Here is a 21,248-nt window from a genome sequence, read left to right as displayed (position 1 = left end):
TGAAAATCTCCAAAGACTCTAGCAGTACAGAATATGCTCAAAGCAGATCAGAACCTCYGAAATCTCACCTCTGAGGACATTGCAAAACAGCCACTGAGAATAAAAGCAAAACATTCTCTTTTGTACAGCTAATGTACAGGAACTTGTGCTCTCCTGTGTATATCTATATTACTGATAAATTCAACAGCACCAGGGAACCCTCCCAAGAACTGGAATTCAATTGTTCACTGTCTGTAATTGCTACCAATTTGGTAACAATTTGTTTTTAGTAGCAATGTGGTTTTTCAATATCACACAGGCACTCCTTGTTCCACAAAAGAACAGTCTACTTCTTCACAGCTCCACAGCTCTCCAGTTGGTAACCAAACCAAATTGTTACCTGACACAGTGCCAGGCAGCAGTCTCCTGAACAATTTCTGGTACATTGTGGGAACTAGCGTAAATTCGCGACCACTCACAGTTGGCCTCTAATCTAGGATTAGAGACCTTCTGGGCAAGCCTGACATGCACAAATCCATGGGCCTGGATGGGATGCACCCACAGGGACTGAGGGAGCTGGCAGATGTTGTTGCCAGGCCACTCTCCATCACGTTTGAAAAGTCCTGGAGAATTGGAGAGGTGTCTGAGGACTGAAAGAAAGCCAATGTCATTCCAGTCTTCAAAAAGGGCAAGGAGGGGGACCCAGGCCAGTCAGCCTCACCTCCATCCCTGGAAAGGTGATGGAATAGCTCATTCTGGATGCCATTTCCAGACRTATGCAGGAGAAGAAGGTGATCGGGAGTAGCCAGCATGGATTCACCAAGGGGAAATCCTGCTTAACCAATCTGATAGCCTTCTATGAGGGAATGACTGGCTGGGTAGATGAGGGCAGAGCAGTCRGCGTTGTGTACCTTGACTTCAGCAAAGCTTTTGACACTGTCTCCCATAACATCCTCCTAGAGAAGCTAAGGAAGTGTGGGTTAGASRAGTGGRCAGTGAGGTGGATTGAGAAGTGGCTGAAAGGCAGAGCTCAGAGGGTTGTCATCACTGGCGTGGAGTCTAGTTGGAGGCCTGTGGCTAGTGGCATCCCCCAGGGCTCATTACTGGGTCCCATCCTGTTCAACTTTTTCATCAGTAACCTGGATGAGGAGACAGAGTGCCTCCTCTGCAAGTCTGCTGATGATACCAAGCTGGGAGGAGTGGCTGACACACCTGAGGGCTTTGCTGCCATTCAGAGAGACCTGGACAGGCTGGAGAGTTGGGCAGAGAGGAACCTCGTGACGTTCAACAAGGGCAAGTGCAGAGTCCTGCACCTAGGGAGAAATTACCCTAGGCASCAGGACAAGCTGGGGGCTCATCTTCTGGAGAGCAGCTCTGCAGAGAAGGACCTGGGAGTGCTGGTAGATGACAGATTGACCATGAGSCAGCAATGTGCCCTTGTGGCCAAGAAGGCCAATGGTCTCCTGGGGTGCACTGGGAAGAGTGTTGCCAGCAGATCGAGGGAGGAGATCCTGCCCCTCTACTCAGCCCTGGGGAGGCCTCATCTCGAGTMCTGYGTCCAGTTSTGGGCTCCMCACTACAASAGAGACATGGAGCTACTGGAGAGAGTCCAGTGTAGGGCTACAAAGATGATCAGAGGGCTGGAGCACCTGCCCTGTGAGGAACGGCTGCGAGAGCTGGGCCTCTTCAGCCTGGGGAAGAGAAGACTGAGGGGGGATCTTATCAACGTGTGTAAGTATCTGAAGGGACGGTGTCAAGGGAATGGGGACAAACTCTTTTCRGTTGTCCCGTGTGACAGGACAAGAGGCAATGGGCAGAAACCGAAGTACAGGAAGTTCCTCCTGACCGTGAGGGGGAATTTCTTCYCTGTGCGAGTGACGGAGCACTGGAACAGGTTGCCCAGAGAGGTTGTGGAGTCTCCTTCYCTGGAGATCTTCAAGGCCTGCCTGGATGCAACCCTGTCTACTATGCTTTAGGTGACCCTGCTGAGCAGGGGGGTTGCACTAGATGATCTCCGGAGGTCTCTTCCAAACTTACTGATTCTGTTCTATGTAGGAAGTTTGGAAGTGGCAACTCTGTTTTGGAGGGTAAGAATTTGATATTTTTGATGCAGGCTTTTCACATTAATTGGTATCAGTGCCAGAGAAGTCCAGGTATATCTAATTTACTAGTACAGATGTAGCCAATTAACACTTCCCTRGACTTAGGCAGCACAAAGGAGAAAGGCGACTGATTAAGGTGGAGATATGACGAAAGTGAGGTCTTGGGAACAATGTGAAAAAAAAGAAAAAAATGTAACTAGAAGGATGAGGAGGTGTTGAGGCTAGAAACATGTTAAAGGAACAATATAGTGTCTATTCATCTAGTCTGATGTCCAAAATTATCGTTACAGCTTATGAGATAGAAATGGATGAAGAAATGCATGTGGGGATGGGGGCTGAAAGTGAGAAGGGGACAGGCTTGCAAGGATAGGACACTTCTGGGATGAGCCAGTTGTGTGGAAAACTACCTGTTTGCAGAAATCTCACTTTGTTTTGTGTAAGTTGGATAATAAGTGAGAAACAAGTAGGACCTTACAAAAACAAAAGGGACAAGTAAAATAGACGTCAAGACATAGACTGTCATTCTGTGAAGCAAAGAGAGCCTAAGTGATGTTGAATGAGTCACAGAAAACAAACTTTACATCAACAAAAATCTGCATTTTCCAGGCCTCTTGACAACCTAGACTCTGTTTTCAAAATTGTATTGAAAACTGTTGCAAAATAAGTTATCAGTCTCATTTCTGATTGCTACAGGCAAGCATCTCATCAAACCTACAGCAAGCCATGTAGTCTCCTCAAAAAAAAAAAAAAAAAAAAAAAAAAAAAGACAAAGACAAAGTACTACCTTTTTATATATGCAATCCAGCTGAGGCACAATAGAAAAATTTATAGGGAATTTGACACCACTGCGCCCTCATTATTTTTTTTATGCATGCAACAGATCAGTAACTTCAGTTTTCTAGTGCTATATTTTGACAACTCCTAGAAGTACTAAATATTTATTTTAAATTGGGCTTAGCATTTTGAAAACTATTTTATACTAATTTGTTCTATAAACACCTGAAAACCTATTTTGAAAAGCCTTCTTACATTTCCAGCATTTGGAAGTAATTTGTCTCTAGTCCAAAAAAATGAATGTCTGTCTCTAACAGAAAGAGCTGGATTGCTGCCCAGTCCACTTCAGAACTGGATGATGCTGACTCTTAGCCATTTAAACAGTCAAGTTAAACATGAGACAGTTGGGCTGATAAAAGGAGGTCTGTAAAAAGGCTATTGCTCTGGCCATGTGGACTTACAACTACCAAACAATGACTAGGAAAACAGTGAAAGAAAGAAAATTGCCAAGTGCCAGATTCTCCCTTCTCGTCAGTGAGCTGCCAGCACTCTATTCACTCCACTTAGGCACTGAAGGAGGCAAAAAATGGTAAAAAAAGAGATTGAAAAGGAGAACAAAAAAGAGGGGAGGTAGACAATAACAGTCTATACCGAGTATTACACTCAAATGGGCCTACAGTCCACTGGCTAAGTACGTCTAAATTATTTTCTGAAAATAATTATTTGGGTCGAAGGACAAATTTGCAAGCCCATTATTAACTGGCAAGTGGGAAAATTTCATAATATTCTCATATTTTTTGAAATCTAATTTCATTTTGTTTTACAAACTATAGTTCCAAATGTGAAACTTAAAGAATAATGCAGCAGAGTAAAATCTGATGAATAATAATCATTTAAAGTAAATTGTCTGAATCTGTTCATTTTTTTTTACTGAGAATTGTATCTGCAATAGTAGAAAGATGCACAGTAATGGAAGCAATATCAGAATACTTTTCAGGTGTCAGTCCACAAAATCAGAATGGCCTTAATGATTCTAGACTTAATAGAATAGAAAATTATCAATGAGGCTAAAATTGGAACATACCACTTACATTGAAGGAAGTGAAATGTGCAACTGAATGTTACTTAAGCATGGGAAACTCAAAAAAAGAAAGCAAGCATCTAAGATGCGATTTGGAAAGCTACAATCAGATAGCATTCCAAGAAAGAAGTGTAACAAGGCAAGGAGACACAAGCACAGAAAAAGAGAAAAAGGCATAAAATATCTGGGCCAAATCCATTCCTTCTATAAATCCACAGCTTCAGTGCCATTAGTATAGAGAATATGTTTGGCTTTAAGATGAAAAACTGCTTAAAAAAAACACTTTAATTTTATTTCTTTAGTTGTTGCAGTGATTTCTCCAATCGTATTCTATTTAGATCTAGAGTGATAAATCTATATGTAGCTGCAGAGATATCCAGAGAGGTAAGTGGATTTGCACAAGAAATTCTAGTTTAAAAATGTTAAAAAGACAGCTGAGGTTTGAGTTTGAGCCAAACGGAAGTTGTGTCTATTGCTCCAAGTCAGCTCTAGCGGGAGAATTTGGAGATGAGAATAATCTGTAACTGATGCAGGATCTCTTTGTCTGATTAGTATCCTGAAATAGACTTAGACTTGAGGTTTGCTGGTTCAGTAACAAGGACTGAAAGCTTCTGAAATTCAGTCATCACATTCCGAGGTAGCTAGAAGATTTCTATTATTTGTTAATCGCTTAGGATATACTAAGATTCATTAAAAAAATAAGACTACTTATTAGTATATTCATGTAAATACATCTTTATCTTTGGACCTCTGGCTACAATTCAATATATACTAACAAATATAGTCCCTCTCCCATCCTAAAAAGTTCAAAATTTAAATATTCTGAAACAAGTCAGAAATTTTATTTAAGCTTAAACTTAAATAACTTGTTTAAACTTCATTTCAGTAGTGGGGTAAAGGTTGTAATAATATCAGTGAGGAATTTATTTGTGAACTATCAGGCTATCGAGTTTTTCTGAAACAGGAAGAAAGGTCAGAAAAATTCAGCTCTTTAGAAATTGCATACTATGCACATCCTACARAAACAGGAGACTAATAAAAATAGGGCTGCTCCTTCTTTTGTACTGATCTGAGAAAAGAGCAGGGGGGGTACTGTTTGTTCATTTGCTTTCTTGGGTTTTTTTCTTATAGGCAAAAGTGTAAAATCAGTATTTTTAAAAAGCATCCTCCCAAAACCCCCAGATAAAATACTGCAAAAGACCTCTCAGATTTTCAGAATGAATGCCTATGCTTTCATTTTCTTCCCATATGTAGGTCTGATTTATTCATTTCTGCAGTATGTTCTTTCATTTATAGAAGTAACTAGCTGACGGTTCATAGTAGCAGTATTATTTGATAGTATAATACAAATGTTTTTCTACTTTCCTAAGGTACACAGCCTCTTTTTAAATTTTCTTCACAGAAACCTTGCAACTTGGAACCTTTTCAAAATTCACCTGCAACTTTCCTCCTGATTTGTCTGCTTTCAGATGCAGCCTTTTTCTTCGTTTTGTTGCGTATCAGTCTTACACAATTTTAATTAGTCTTTCCTTTCTTAATATCATGTATTTGTTCAGCTCAAACATCTGAACTTTTTAATTCCTAGCATTACCTATGTGTTAAGTTGTTTCTACAYGGAAAAGGGACAAAAGGAAAGAGACATAAAAAAGCAAACTGATGTTTTCTAAGGAATTTTGTTTTAGTTTGCTGATCAATAATTCAAAAGTATTGTTTACATTTTTAAACCTAGAAAATATGTGGTAAGTGCCTACGATAAATTAGTTCCTACAGAAATATAAAAGTAGAAAGCTGTGGGAAGATCTTTTTTTAAAAAGATAGGCATGTTTTATCAAATAATCTTTCACCTTACCTAAAATTATGCCTATTCCTACTCTTCTGCTTTTATCCCCAAACATTTTTCTTTTCCTTGTGTTAGAATATTAGTCAGATTTGGTTAGAACAATTGTCCTTAACATGAGCATTATGGAACTACAAATTATTCATTTAAGTAGAAAAACGTGGGATCCACAGACCGATTCTTTGACTACCCTGCTSGTGGGTGCTTTCCAGCTTGAAGAAATTCCATTTTATAACTCCCATTTATTTCCTGCCATTTAGCCAACTTTCCACTTATTACATGTCTCCAAGCCTTAATATTAATTTCCAGTACAGAACACTGTAAATTGTTTTCTGAAAAATCAAAGCATATGATGGCCACTGTATATCCTTTGTCTTCTTTGGCAGTGACTGCCTCAAAGAATTCCAGCAAAATACTGAAGCATGACCAGCCCTTCCTGAATCCTATACTAGCTATTCTCAATCAAGCTGTGTTTTTTTCTAACGTTTCCCCATCTGAACTTTGAAATCCGGAGCTCTCAGATCGCTTTGCAGTCTCCTAGCATATCTTTATTCTTTTGTAAACAGCATTTTACAGAAGAAAGTAAACCTGTGAGGTCTACTGAAACCTCTCTGCCTTTCTCAAAACAGGAATGCAAAAATACCAACATTTTTCAAGATCCCCAAATATATGAATGTTTCATAAGGCAAGTCTTTTCCTGTACAGCTTGAATTCTACAGAACACCAGGCTGAGTAGGGGAAAGGAAATGGAGTGTTACAGGACTCTGCTAATTTGAATAGACATTTATACATTTTGATGATTTATCCACTCATATACCTTAGTGTTTTAAATCTCAATACCACAATCTAAACAAAAATTAAAATCTATTCAAACTATAACTTCAAAAATAACTTTTAAATCTAGACTACATAAAAATAATTTGCATTTTTCCAATCCTCTTCTTCTGTAGATATTTTTATCATTTCACAGAAAAAGAAATGAGCCTCCTTTCTGTTTTACAAATTGAAAATTGAAGAAAAGTGACGTGCACAGAGACATCGCAAATTAGGAGAAGACAAGCCAATATTTTATGGTCCCTATCTCCTGTACCTCATTCATTCTATATAATCCCTCCCTATTGGCTTTAGAAATTGTCTTTAGTATGGTGTTGAAATTTTAAATAAACCTATCATAACTATTTTTGCTCTGTTAAAATGAGTTTAGACATAAATCATTTTACTGCTAGGCTTTGGGTACCCCAGCACACAGTTGATAATAATAATAAAAAAATTCAAGTGATATTTWATTCAAGCAAGAACTTTGGCAGCCCACTACATAAAAAATTCATCTCCTGAATCACTATACAAAGCCTAAAAAGTAGTAAGTTTTACATGTGCAGAAGCAGACAAATATGGCTAGACGGCCTTTCYCATTACTCAGTTCATACTGTGCAGTTTCATGAGAAATTGCTAGCCCAGCTCTAGCACAGTGACTACATAGAGGCTTCACACTTCTTCACGGTTGTTAATCTAGCCTCCTTACTATGTAACAGAAGTATCATTTGTTTTTCTACTATGCTATAGCTCTGAAGAACTGTACTTTTTAGGAAATTAAAAAGAGAGCATTTCTAACATGTATCTAAAATCCTATCACAACTTTCACCCTATGGTCTTTTGGAAGAGGTAGATTAACAATGATGAACGTAAGGTCTAACAGTCAATGGTACATACAGCTGGGATACAGGAAAGAACATATTTAATCTTTATTGAAGACTTGTGTATATGCTTTCGGCTCTGTTTTACAGAGAGAAAGTGAAGGAATTCAGATGTTGGTTAAATCTAGACCATAGGTAGATAAAAAGCAGTCCTGAATTTTGATTGTCCTACATGGTGACCACTTACATCAGCACAAAAATAAAAGCGCGTACATGAATTAATGACACTTTGAGTTAATCCTGCCTTTTTTGTTCTCTTTTAAAGTCTTTGTTTTGTTATCCAGCATGTTATTTGATACATGTATGAGCAAGGAACCAAGTTTTTAGTTTTATTGCTTATTTCTTACTTATACTATGTACTCATAATTCTCCCCTAATACAGTATTTTGCAACAAAGCTCATCTAGTTTTAAAATCTCCTTTAATGTTGTGGCCCTGACCAAGCAACCATAGACAAAGTCTGAAGAGATCATAACCCAGCTATTGTTTTGCATTAAAATCATGAAAAAGGGGTAATTTCAACATTAATCCAGGACAAACTTGCTGATTTTAACTTTGTGTCTATTTGGAAATTAAACTCAAAGAAGAAATTAAAAAAAAAAATAAAGCTCTTGAAAACTAAACCCAAGGAAAATGTTTATTAGCTTCTGTACATTTCATAAAATTTTTGCTTTAAAAATTATACTGTTGATTCTTTTTAAATCAAAGGTTAAACTGTGGCTGCATGTATGCTTATATGCATAACTCAGTAAAAGCACAAGATAACAATCATCAACAGAAACCCTAGAATGGTTGAGTATTTAATTGTAGCTAGTATAAAAAATGTATTTGCCACCTTCTCATTTGGCCTTCCAACATTGTTATCCATACCTTCATGCCATTCTACCATTATTACATTTATTATTTCTCTGTTTTATTCAAYAACTCTAAGTTGAATGTCTTCCAGCTGTACATACCAGTCCTTCACCGGGATACACTTATACGTCTCCTGCATCCTTGCAGACACCTACTAAACTAAACTGGACAAATCAAGCATGCAAGGATTGACTGCAGGATGAAAATGCAAAGGGGATTTTCTAGCATAGAGATATTCTTACTGATGCTATATTTGTTTGGAAATTTATCATTATATCTATACTCTTTTAGGTGAATTAGTCCCAGAAATACAAGTCTAAAAACTTAGGAGGACTGCAGCAGCCAAACAAGACTGTAAAGAAGAGCCAGAAGAGATGTTAAAGTTCGTAGAACTTAACATCATAGAACATAATTCACAAGCCATATCATTTAGACAGAAACTAATTCCTCAGGCTGCTTTTCTGAATTCTTTTCTTCCCTGACAAAGTTTCCAGTGCAGATCTGCTAGGGCTTTATGTACACTCAGACTCAGGCAAACACTAACTGCCAATATCTTGCCTCTCTGCCTCTTGACAGCAGAGCTTATCTGTGAGCCAGCTTTGAACAACCATCTAAAAGGGGAAGAGTGAGTCACAGGCCTTGACAGCCTGTACTGTGGGCAAGCTGAGCAGCCACAAACAGCAAATCTTGTACTTGAAAAAGGACAAGTCAGGTACTTAAATCTAGGAGATGCTTTTTGGTTGAAATTTCATCTCACTTAAGGCTCCAAGTGTAAATCGATAAGCATCACGGAAAAGGAGGATTTCAAACACAGTCCTTTTTCAGTGCTTAACTCAGGCCATACCATTGCCGGCTGTTGTGAATTCTAATCTTTTAGCATACTGATCATTACAAATAATGATTTGTAAGTCGGAACTTAGGTATCTCTGTTTTGATTCCTCTTTAGTTCTGGTACTTAAAATATAAGCATATCAACACTAACTGCCTTTGTGTGAATCTAGCTCTATTCCACATGCAAACTGGTGCAAAAAATAACCTGCATACAAATTGTTTAGTCTCACCAGAACCAAAGGGGCCAGAATCTATTTAGTTAAGTGATAGATGAATGACTTTAGCAGTCAGCCATTTTTATTTGGATTTTTWAAAAAGTTATTTAATCTTTAATGTTCAAGGACTTAAAAGACATTAATAAAACTTTATTAAATATTTTCGCTATCTGTAAAAGGGCATTTTCTATTCTAGTGTTCATAACGAGAAACTCTATATTCATAAATTTGGATTTTGCAATCTTAGATACCTCAAAAGTTTAATTATAGGCTTGCTAAATTCTATTTCTGGTACTAAAATCTGGATTTGGGATTGTTTTTCATTTTCCCCTAAAGTTTCTATTTTCTGGAAAAAGAAAGCACTAATGAAAAAAGTATTTTCGTTTGGTAGGTCATCAAACTCATTCATTTCATACTGTCCAATAAGGCAGAAATGATCACACAAAGTGTTAAAAATCCTTGCTTCTGGTAAGCCATTAGACTTTTACACTGCCTTTCTGTAAGTTAGGACCTGGTTCCAGTAGTGCAAGTAAGGACCAGTTTATATTAATGAATTAATATTAGTGATTCAAATTTGATAAATTTCTGTGAGATTACAATGCAACTGTTTTACTCATGAAGCTATCACTGCAAGCCAAATCTCCTTTTTGTCTTTTGGCATATTCTTTCTCATGTTCAGATATGTGCTATGAAAACATACTCACTCAGCTAGTTCTGGCAACTACACAAGCTATATAAGAAAACAGTTCTTCCATTAAAGACTTCCCCCTTCCTAGCCATTCTGTAAATGCTATGGGAGTTAATTGTCAAGGTAACTCAAATCTCCTGAGATCAGCGGTCTACCTTATTGGGGCCTCTCCATGCAGAGAAGTTTCCTGATCCATCCTTTTACTCTTCCTTGGAGGTCTGTAACAACTTCCTACAAATGTTTCACTMTTTGTTTCAGCTACATTTTGTTTTTGTCACATTAGCTAACTCACACATGAATTTTACTCAAAATATCACAACCCCTAATCAGATCACCACACCACTTCCCATCTTCTGATTTTGACTCTTGAATAAACTGTATACACTGAATTTTAATATATTACTTCCCTGATTCGGCCAACTTTATGGCAGTTAATCAAGAGTCAGACATGTTCCTGCTTAAAATGTTTAATATTTTGTTCTGAAACATCACTTCATGTTCTTCACAACTTTATACAGATTCTCTTCATAAAAGAAAGTGTATCTCCTTTCTCTAGGCAATGCTTTCTGTCTGTTATTCACTTCAACAACTTAAAACATTACTTATCCTTTAAAAGTTGTCTTATCTCTCTTCCATCTATCAATATCTATCCTTTTGCTAAAACAACACACATAAAAATGAATACTAAAATTACAAGGCTACTTCCCTGCTAATTTCTTATACAGATACAGCATGTCAGTTCAAGATGCCTTTGGATCAGCCCCAAACAAAAGAAAATTTTCTGGGTAGTATTATCCTGCGTGAAACAATGTGATCTGTATAAAAAGTCACTTACTGAATCACCAGCGCTTCCCTCCACTCCTAGGAGATCTCCCATCCAAGCACTGCCTGAATTAGTGTAGAGTGATTTGTGGCTTTTCAGAGGTCATGTATTAATTCTTAGAAAATACAATATACAATAGTATTCAGCCTGAGGTTGGAGCCTACAATGTCTTAGGAAGAAGGTAATTTGTTTGCTGAATGTTCTTTATAATTGTTTTCATATAATAATTGTAGCCTGTTATTTTCCATAACTTCTCTATCACATTTTACTCCTTACGAAACACCGTATCTGTCACAGACGCCCATAAAGAAAGAAATGTTAAAAATTCCATCTGTGGAGAATCTGGAGAGTGAAAAAAATTACTGAGTTTAAGACAAGAGATTTTGCTCCAGAACCTTAAACTACCCTGCATTTTTCTTTGGGAGACAGTAAAATACAAACAAGCTTGACAGCAGGGGCTAGAAGTGACCTTGTCATTTTGATCTAACGGTTTTGGCACTGTAATCAAGATGACCAGTAAAAGCTGCCCTGTTTTAGAAATAATATTGATTAGCATAACTCAATGCTAGTTGCCAATTTTCTTTGAACAAAGTCATTATTTAGAATCAGTGGTAGGCTACAGAGACAGGAAAGGATGTTGTGCCATAGGAAGCCCCGTTTGAGGATCCAAGAGTCAGGGGGTCTTACYTTCAGACTAAGCCAAGGAGCAGCCTGCCTAAAATCAGTCAGAGAGCCTGTGTAATGCCTACCTCATCAAGAACTTTTGGCTAAATCTATGACAAGTTCTGTTCAGCCCCAAATACAGCACTTTTATACATGCACTGTAGCAGAATTTTATCACAAAAGGAAGTATTCTGCTGGAATCTCAGTAATCTGAGAAGGCTGGGTAGGGAACTATTTTTTAGATGTACTACTTTCTTGAATTTCCATCTTAATTAGCCTAAACTGTCCAATAGGTACCTAAGAGCTTTTTCAACCTTTAGTTCTTAGAGTTAATTTAAGACGTAAGCAAAAAAGATAGGAGCATGAAGTAAATGTGAAGTGTATCATTTGTAACAGATACTGGGGTTAACAAAGCATAGTCACAGTTTCAGTGTTTAGTAGGCACCACCACAGCAATTATTTTCAGGAAGGATTTGAAAACAATGCTTCAAGTATTTTTATGAATAACTCCTCCCATGATCAAGGGTTTTCATGCTTCTAGCTATTATATCTGCAACTGTAGCTAACTGTGAAATTAGCAATTTATTTATCCCATGATACGTAGGTATACATTTGCAACACTTAAAGCAAGAAAGGCTCAATAGTGAACACCACAAGTAACAGTCAGAACCTTTTTTTACTGGATTTTGACATTCAGTATCTAATTGAATACATACAGAGATTCTCATACTGAAATATTTCCCTGTTCCTTCTTCTTGCTGATACCATTAAAACTGTTAATATACTGCTGTTCTTTCTAAACAACATATGCAGCATGCCAAACTATTAAGTCAAGACGACTATTGTATGAATTGCAGAGAAGCAGAAATAAGATACACTACTAATCATAAAGTAGAACATAAAGACCTACAATCTGTGAACAGCTTTTGTTTCTTTAACTTTAGTAAGAAACCTCTCCTTTGGAGTGCATACATATTTGAAAATATTTTTCATCAATATAATATCCTTACAAAATGTACATTAGAATTAGTAGCCTGTTTCTTATAGTAAGTATCTATATTGTTAAGAAGCATAAAGGAAAAGATATCTTCTAAGGAAATTAACTATTTCTGCCTATTTAGCAACAGATTTGAAAGATTATAAAACAAGATACAAAGTTATTGTTCTTCTTGTTTGAAAGGCATAATTGCTAAACATATAATACTGAAGACTTGTTAACAGTGGTAGTGCTATCTAAAACACACATTCTCTGTAACATATTCTTAAGAATTTAGATTTATCAGTGTGAAAGCAAATCCAATGAATGTAATTATGTATTGTTCTATTTTATATTTAGACACCTCTTTCAATTAGAATTTTTAATTTAGTAATCTATGAATGTGCTCACATTCCTAAAGAGGAATCTAAGACATCAAAAGGAAATGTACTTCTCCCTCATTCATCCAAAATCAATGGCTCTGAATCACCACCGTCTCTTAGTGTTTTTGTATGGAATTCAAGGTAGTAAGTAGATAAGAATTCAGAACTGACAATTTCTAGTTTCATGCAGGGTTGCAGGAAGTGTTTTGACATTTTCTTGGCATAAGCAAAAGTAGTAATACCTGTAGACAATCTGAAGCATGAGCAGTAGTTTCTGAAAGTCTGGTGAGTGCTTGTTTCCTATTCTATTGACTTCCTTAAGGATGAAATTTTTAAAATTATGCATTTGAATTCAATTGTTACTATCATATCTATAAAAGGAGGACCTGAGTTACCTGTATGGCTGTGAGGATATTGGCTAACGCCTGGCCATAYGTGTCATGACAGTGAACAGCAAGAGCATTCAGAGGAATTTCTTTCATAACAGCTTCCAACATTCTTTTCACACTTCCAGGAGTCCCCACACCAATTGTGTCTCCCAGAGATATTTCGTAACAGCCCATACTGTACAGCCGTTTGGACACCTGATTAGAAGCAGAGTAACACAAAGAAGATGAAAGAGTGAAAAATGTGGTTCAGAACATACAGCAAAAAGGATATGCTTATGTATAGCTGTTAGCATATTATAAGGTTTCATCCCACTCAGGTGGACCTAGTATCAGAAATCCTCTATTTATTCTTGAACATTGTCACCCACAACAATATCCCACAGACTCTCTTCTTGAACTTTCTAGTTCTGCTTCCATATGTAAATAACCARCTAAGCCAAATCCATCAACAACTTGCTTTTTGACTCTCCCACAGACTCCAAAGAAGCAAGATTTTACACAATGAATTAAGTTTCTGTGAAATCCTTTACCAATATTTTCCTCTCTCTGGGGATTTTCCAGCTGTTTGGTTTTCTCCATGTTCTTTTCAGCTTACAAGCTGTATGGGATAAAGACTTGCCTTTTTGTTTGGTTATTAAATGGAGCCAAGCAGTTGCGYTGAACTAAGACAATAAATAATTAACTAAAAGCCTGATTTTGCTTTCTCTTGGCACTGAAAGCATCAATGAAAACAGGTTTTAAMATGCTGTAGCTAGTATCAATTTTGCTTGCTTTTTATAAATCCAAACATTAAAATACAAAAGAGTACAACTGTAAAATAATTAACATTATAGTCCTTATGTCTTAAGATTTTTCTTAATACCAAAGAAAACCTTATACAAATGTTTCTTACTTCTGTAAGTAGGGCCCTAAATGTTTCTGGAATTATGCCTTTGAGGAGTTCTTTGCACAAATAAGGGATTTGAGGTCTGGCCCCATAATGTCTGTATGGAGAAAGACATACCCTAGTAAGCACAAAATCATATTTGCACTGAAAATACTGCTTTTGAAATTGAATATAGGAACTTTCTATCTTAGCTTACTGAATTTATTTGGAAAGAGTTTCAATTTATTTTCACTTCCTGAATATGTTTGTCCCTTTTAGCATCCCCCACTGTATATCAACACTCCCAAAAGGAAACTTCACTGATATAGAATCCTAGCCTAGAAACTAACTGTTTAGAAATGAAAAAATACACCCCTTTTCCAGGACAACTTCAGTTGCCCTGCACTTTGCTGTTAAAGCAATTCCAAGACTTCATCAGTGGGATTGCTGTGAATACATCTGAGGAAGCTGACAAAGCACTGCACCAGCAGTCCTGGAAGTACTGGCTTAATACTGCTGTTCACTTAATTCAAAGAACAGCTGAAAAAGAACTTCAAGTAGTCTGAATTGCAAGCTCAAAGCTTGCAAGTTCTGTGACTTTCGCAAATGTAGTAAAACTCTTTGTGCTTTAAAGTCAGAGAGTCCTGGGTTCATAACCACCATAAATTCRATATATACTTAAGAAAGGACATTCACCAGGATTCYACCTTGCAGCATATTTTTATATCATCAACAAATGGCAGATGTTTAAAATGGACTACTGCTGCAACAAAAAATGGATCATATGCAGTTAGTGGTGGCTACCTCTAGATAACCCCAAAACTTTTGTTTAATATCAGGGTGAAAGCAGTAGACTCTGTTTTTTCCTATTCTTTTTTTTATCCTTGATTCAAAGTATTTCTTAGCTGAGTATCTTAGTGACAACTAGATCATGTAAAGAGCTGGAAATCAGATCAGATTCACTTCTTTTGAGCACTCAGTCTGTGGGTCTTTCAGCTTTCAGAAAATCAAGCTCTGAAAGGTCTTGATAGAGAGCACTAACAAGCTGAGCATCATCACTGACTTTTCATGATCTAAACTTAAATCAACCCTTAAAAAGCAAAAAAGTATATATTTAATTCCAAGAAGAATGCGCATTTTTGAAAGCTAAATGGTATTTTTCTGTACTGGATTTTCTATCCTACTGTCCTTCTATCCTTTCTATCTTATCTTAGGAAAAGGCTCATTAGTTATAGTTTTGTAAGTTTTCAGTAAGGATTTTTGGGAAAAGGGTGAGGGAGAAGAGAACTTACTGTTTTGTCAGTTTAATCAGAAAATGATGATGAGGCTGCAGCTTTGTTAATAGAAAGAGGTTGTGCTCTGCACTCACTGATCCATAGTTTTACTATGCATGAGTCTTGTGCTGCTCCTCARGGGAGTACTGCCCTGATGCCAGGCATCGACCAGAATGCAAGCTGCTGACCCAGTACTGCAACCCCTTAAGTATGTGAACAATCCTACTGCTGGAAGGAAAATCTAAAACTACACTCTTAAATTGAATACAAACAGGTCGCATTCCAGTTACAGATGTTTTTTAACTGAATAACAGCAAAAATATACATTGCAATCCTTGTGATGTAATGGAAACTTTGTAATAATCTAAATAATATTGAAACAAGAATACACATTTTCTGTGGCCTGATCAGTGAGGGGAAATTATTGAATGCTGGATAATATTTATATGAATTCACTGATCTAGGTTAAAATGGAACTAATGAAAGAAAGAAGCAGGCAGAGAGACAACAGCTCCAGATAAAAACAGCTGAGTATATGCCTGGAAGATAGTGGGCAACACAACTGGCTTAAGGATGTTACATTATGTTTCCAAAAAATTTCAAGCCTTATTTGCCTCAAGTTAAAACAAACGAATTGGAGGACTGTAAGTGGTTAWAAAGCGACTCCATTTCAGGAAGCAGGGTGATGAAACAGGGCTATGCAGTGGTTTACTTTACAGGATGAGAGAAGAACCAGATAGATGTGCTAGATGGATTCTACAAGTTTGAAGGCATCTGAAGTTTAGACCCATTAGACCCCTTTGTGTAAAACAGTTAAATATGCAGTAAGACAGAAATGAATGTAGTCCAGTTTGTGATCAATCTCTCCTAATTACTTTTGCTCTAGGTAAAAAAACTTTTGTTAAAAAAAATGGTCRCTGTTGCTGATCCTGGAAGAAACAGTATCAACCTAAGTCATAGCTGCTGATTGCAATACATAGTCAAGGGAGTGACATGCTCTCATTCTGAAAAAGATGACGATCAGTGAGGCAGCTCTCTGACAGGGTTTTGCAGCACAGTCAGTAATTTTGATAATCCTGATTCATCAGAGAATAAGTGCATGTGTTTATGTAAAACCTATTAACAGCTAATCAAATGCTTGTACATAAGCACCAATGCTTGCTGAATCAGGGCCTGAATTAATAACTTAATGAGTTATTTATTTTTTAAGCATATTCAGAATGGTGTACAGGTATAAAAGGAAAAACTTACTGGAATGAACACAGAAAATAAAACAGCTGTGTGAGTAAAAGTTTGCAGGTTTGGAACACTAAATAGCTCTCCCACTGTCAAACTGAAAGGGAGCTCTTTTGTGCAAGGATAGTAGTTAGCTTTAAAAAATGAGCAACAYATGGAAAGAAGCCTGTTGGGGAACATGATATTGCAGTAAGCAATTTACCAACAGCACAGCTGAATCTGTCATCACTGCTCTAACTAAAGCTGTGTCACGTCTAACTTTCACATCATATTAAAATCAATTAATTTAGAAATACTGAATACCTTCCAATTTAGCTATTTTTTCAAAGAGTGAGAGTATATGTGGCTGCCATGGGAGCAGCACTATCACAAGTTCCATCTGGAATGTAAACTAGAAGAAGATGCAGGAGGACAGGACCTGAAAGCCACGCACACAGAACACAGGATATAAGACAAATATTGATAGCTACTACAGAACAACAACAAGAACAAAAAAATGATTTGGAGATTCTGCTATGTTGCCAGAAATAGGTAATTAAGTGTAACAGGCATAGTGGAAGAGAAGGCAAATCCTTCTCCAGGAGGAAAGTCAACAGGTCTTGCATTGTGTCTCTGGAATTTTCTCCTTACTTTCATGTTCACTGCTCATTTTGCCCTCTTTGCCTTCCTGCAAAATATGACAGCTGTGTTTCACTCTCCTGCCTTTTTAGGCCCTCATCTCTTTTTCTGCTGGAGAGAAAGGCTGAGCAAAACATCTCCTTCCTTCTCCTTTATCCTTCTTGGAAAAGGGCACAAGGAGGGAAGATGTATCTTACTCCATCACAGAAGTATAGTAAGGTAAGTAGCAGGAAATTATGTTGTGGACGAGTTTTGGTGCACACCTTAATCACATAATGCTAGCACATCATGTGCCAGATACAGTACATGTGCCGATGTTTTAGTAGTGGCACTATGGATGGACAGTGAGCAGTATGCTCATGCCAGCACAGAACAGRTTTAACAACACGTTCTATTTGCAGGTGGTTGTGCTGGAAATCATCTCATGCAACACAGTCCACTGACATATGTGCCTGAGTCTATCTCCTTAATTATTTCCTTGCCATCTTGTTGAAGGAAATAGTGTATTTTTTTCTCAAGATTGATTATAATAAAAACACATTATTTTTCTTAAACTTGACTGGATATAGTTGAAAAAAATAGTGAGGTTATGCAACTAGTTTCAGAGTTTTGTGTTTGTTTGCCTTAAATTTTATTCATAAAAGGTCATTCCAGGATTAAGCAGAGAAAATAATCTAGGYGTATTTTAAAAGGCGTATTTTTATCATTAGAAAGACAAGCCAGAAGTGCATTCTTACTTCTGCCACTTTAGCTGGTGTGATGTTTCCTTCATATGGGCATCCCAGTGCACATGACACATACCTACAATAAAAAGAACAACACACAAAACATACTTTTGTTTTATATTGACTTATCTATATTGGTCCACGTTACATTCAAACATTACTTTAAGTAGAACTTTGAATATTGAAGAGAGTCAATGTAGAATAGATTTGAATGAAAAGTTAAAATTGCATCAGATGAAAATAGCATATTTCTCTTTTTCTAAATCACAGATCATAGTTTTATAGCTTTATTTATGATCAACATATGTCACAAACTGTAAAGGATTGGCAGTGCAGCCAAGTACTGTTGCTGAAGGAAAATTCAAATTTTCCTGGTATTTCCTTTTTAAATTGTAAGAGCTAGCTCAAGGTTTTTCTTGCCTGGCCCACACAAGGTATTCAGAGAAAGTAAGATATCATTTACTTCCTTGTGGCAGTTTCCTGGACCATAGATAGCAACACAAGGACACAGGCAACTTTTAACAAGCCTGCTACTGCATAAGTAGAATCGTAGTGATTGTGATCCCTTACTCCTAACCCACTCCATTTCTCTGTTGGCATTTCTATCCTAGTGCCACTGGAAAAATGGTAATTCCAGTGCTTAGGTATGGCTTCAGACAAGAGGAAACTGAGAAACTAGACTGTGTCTCTCAGCAGCTATCTGCTCCACAAAGTACGAAAAGTGCCACAACTGAGCCTTCATTGTTCAGTCTTAATAACGTGTTAATGTAGAATTTGGTTTAAATTTCCTTTTTTAATGATAATTAAAAGCCATGAAATTCCGATTAAACTTTTAATTGTTTATCTTAAATTGATTAGGAATAAGATTAAACTAACCAAAAACAGGCCTTCAAAAYCAAAATAAGTGTGGCTGTAAAGGGATTTACAACAGATTCATAGGTAAGTAGATCCGCAATCCCAAAGGGAGGTTTCTCAACTGCTTAATAGGAAAACAAAAGCCTTCCTCAATTCCCCATCACTCCCTTTGCATCAACATTGAAGAATAAAATGAAAAATTATACACTGTATAATGCAAACTGGATTGAATGGAAGTAGTCAAGATCCATAGGGTAAGGGATGTATTGCTTATTTGCAGTTGAATTGATAGAATGTGAAATCAGAATGAGTAGCTGGCAAAAACAAATTGTGAAAAAATTATCAGCATTTTAACATGTAGAATATATTCCATTCCAATAGGTGAAGCTATGGTGTTGCACAGTGGAACTAGCAGTAAGAAAAAAGCAGCTTGTGAATCTAAAAAGAATCTTATTAGCCCTGACAAAGAAATGGAAATGAATTTTGTTTCCACAAAAGTGGTTGGGTCCACTGCATCCTGCTCATAATCCTAGTGCAGATGACTAGTAGGCATGATTTCAATTATCTGATACCTAGAGTTAGAGAACACACAGACTTTTACTGAAACTGTTCTGCAATGTAAGTCACAACACTCATAAGTGAGCAACAGTATTAAACACACACACGAAAAAAGCAAAACATACAATATATGCTTGTTCCCTCTAATTAGCTATATTTTACATGTTCCTAATATGTTGTTATCAAGAAGACCTGAAGTTGGTAGTGATAATGTGGCATGAATGACATCTGGAATGGGTTAAACAAAACTAAAAGCAGGCCAAACAGTATCTATAGAACGCAGAAATACTCCCTGTAGTTCTTCACTAACTAGCAGAAACTTGCCTGAGCTCACGTAATTCAGCTGAGTCTGCAGGGGTATGCAAGTATGTGACGACCTGAGGAATCTGTCTTCTACAGTACACAAATCTATTTGAGATTATGAGCTCTCTGCATGCTTACCCCATTGTGTTTAGGCTAAAATTTTAAACAAGGAAAATATGGTAGATATAATCTATCTGGATACTAATATTCAATATTAAACAGGAGAAAATAGGATTACTAAAGGAATTAGACAAGTAAAGAACTTCCTAACAGAGAGAATAGGAAGTCCTACGGAGAAAAAAAAAAATTCCTTTTAGGAGAGTTCATTGAGGATGAGTTTGGCACAATTTTTAYTTAATCTTTTCATGTAATGAATTGACATAAAAAGTAGAAGCATAATAATAACATTAAATTTAATGACATTGTACAAAAAAGTACTGTGACTCCATGAAGAAGGGACAGGAACAATAGAAATGGGACTCACTTGATGGCAATGACAAAGAAAGTGAAATGCCTAAAATGAGGTTGTAAAAGTCTTAAATACATTCCAAACACACATCAGAAGAAGCATTTACAGTAGAGATCATAAAATATGAATTCTATTCAACAAGGTCRTGTTATGTTCTCATTTGAACATAACATTTGAACATTGAAATAAGATATAATTTCAGTCATTTACAGAAGAAGCAATACWAGTTGGAACAGAGGCAGAGAAGGGCTGGTACAGCTAGCAGGGTTCAGAGAGCCAATCACACAAAAGCAGAAAATACGCATGTCTACATGAATGAGGGAGATAATCAACTATCTGCTCTGAGCATTTGCCAAGACATCTAGACTCAAGGCATCTCTGGGTGGAGTGCTTTGTAATTGCATTTGTGCAACAGCAAAAATTAATAAGTTTCAGTGAGAGGAGATAGGTTTCAATAGAAAGCCAGATCAGTTATCTATAGATAGATTTGGCAGTTACATTTTCTCTTTGCTGTTTGAAATAAGCCATAAGGCATAAAAAGAGAAATGCAACCAGCCAAGGCAGAGCTCTAAGACCACCACGTATGCCCTTCCACAACAGGAGRTAACTCCAAAGAACATGCTGAAGGAATGGTTAGAAAGAAGAAAATCAAGAAGACAGAGCCACATAAGGCAAGAGAGGACAAAATTTTAAAGCAGACCCTGGTCAACTGCAGCAAATACTACTGACAAGTCAAGAAGAATGAGGATAGACTACTGTTTCTGAGATCTTGTCATTGGGGAGTTTGGTGAGAGCTGTTGCAGTTGCAAGCAAGGAACAGAAGCCAAAGTGTAGGAGTTATAGGAGGGAATCACAGAAGAGGGTCTCCAGACAGTAATTATAAACAGCGCCTTCAATGAGCTTAGGAATGAAGAAGAGATAGACGATGAGATACAAGATGAAGAACCGAGTGGGGTCAAAGGTGAAATTTTTAAGAGACAAATGCTTGCTTATATTGCAGTGGAAAAGAGCCAGAGGATAGTTAGAGGTTAAGAAAGAGAGTAGGGGAGGGAAGAA

At 36.9% G+C, this 21,248-nt stretch overlaps 1 protein-coding gene across 7 annotated transcripts in view; it reads right to left on the bottom strand.

The window, feature by feature from the left end:
* The window catches only part of HMGCLL1 (3-hydroxy-3-methylglutaryl-CoA lyase like 1), an 88,990-nt gene that overhangs the window by 24,153 nt on the left and 43,589 nt on the right, over positions 1–21,248 (bottom strand). For 6 of the 7 annotated variants that reach the window (XR_014898213.1, XR_014898214.1, XR_014898212.1 and 3 more), the window contains exons 6-7: positions 18,020–18,083; positions 13,296–13,484 (exon numbers count right to left, since the gene is read on the bottom strand). Coding sequence is in view for 4 of the 7 variants with exons in the window: in XM_085324850.1 (XP_085180976.1) it covers positions 13,296–13,484; positions 18,020–18,083 (253 nt within the window). In the remaining 3 variants the exon portion in view is untranslated. The remainder of the gene's footprint in view (positions 1–13,295; positions 13,485–18,019; positions 18,084–21,248) is intronic. The other variant, XM_085324849.1, reaches the window with a different exon arrangement.

This window comes from Rhea americana, unplaced genomic scaffold, assembly GCF_003343005.1.
Source record: "Rhea americana isolate MKP2758 unplaced genomic scaffold, rheAme1 scaffold_94, whole genome shotgun sequence".
NCBI classification, from domain to species: domain Eukaryota; kingdom Metazoa; phylum Chordata; class Aves; order Rheiformes; family Rheidae; genus Rhea; species Rhea americana.
Note: the sequence above shows the minus strand (reverse complement) of the source record. Positions and strands in the feature narration are given on the sequence as shown.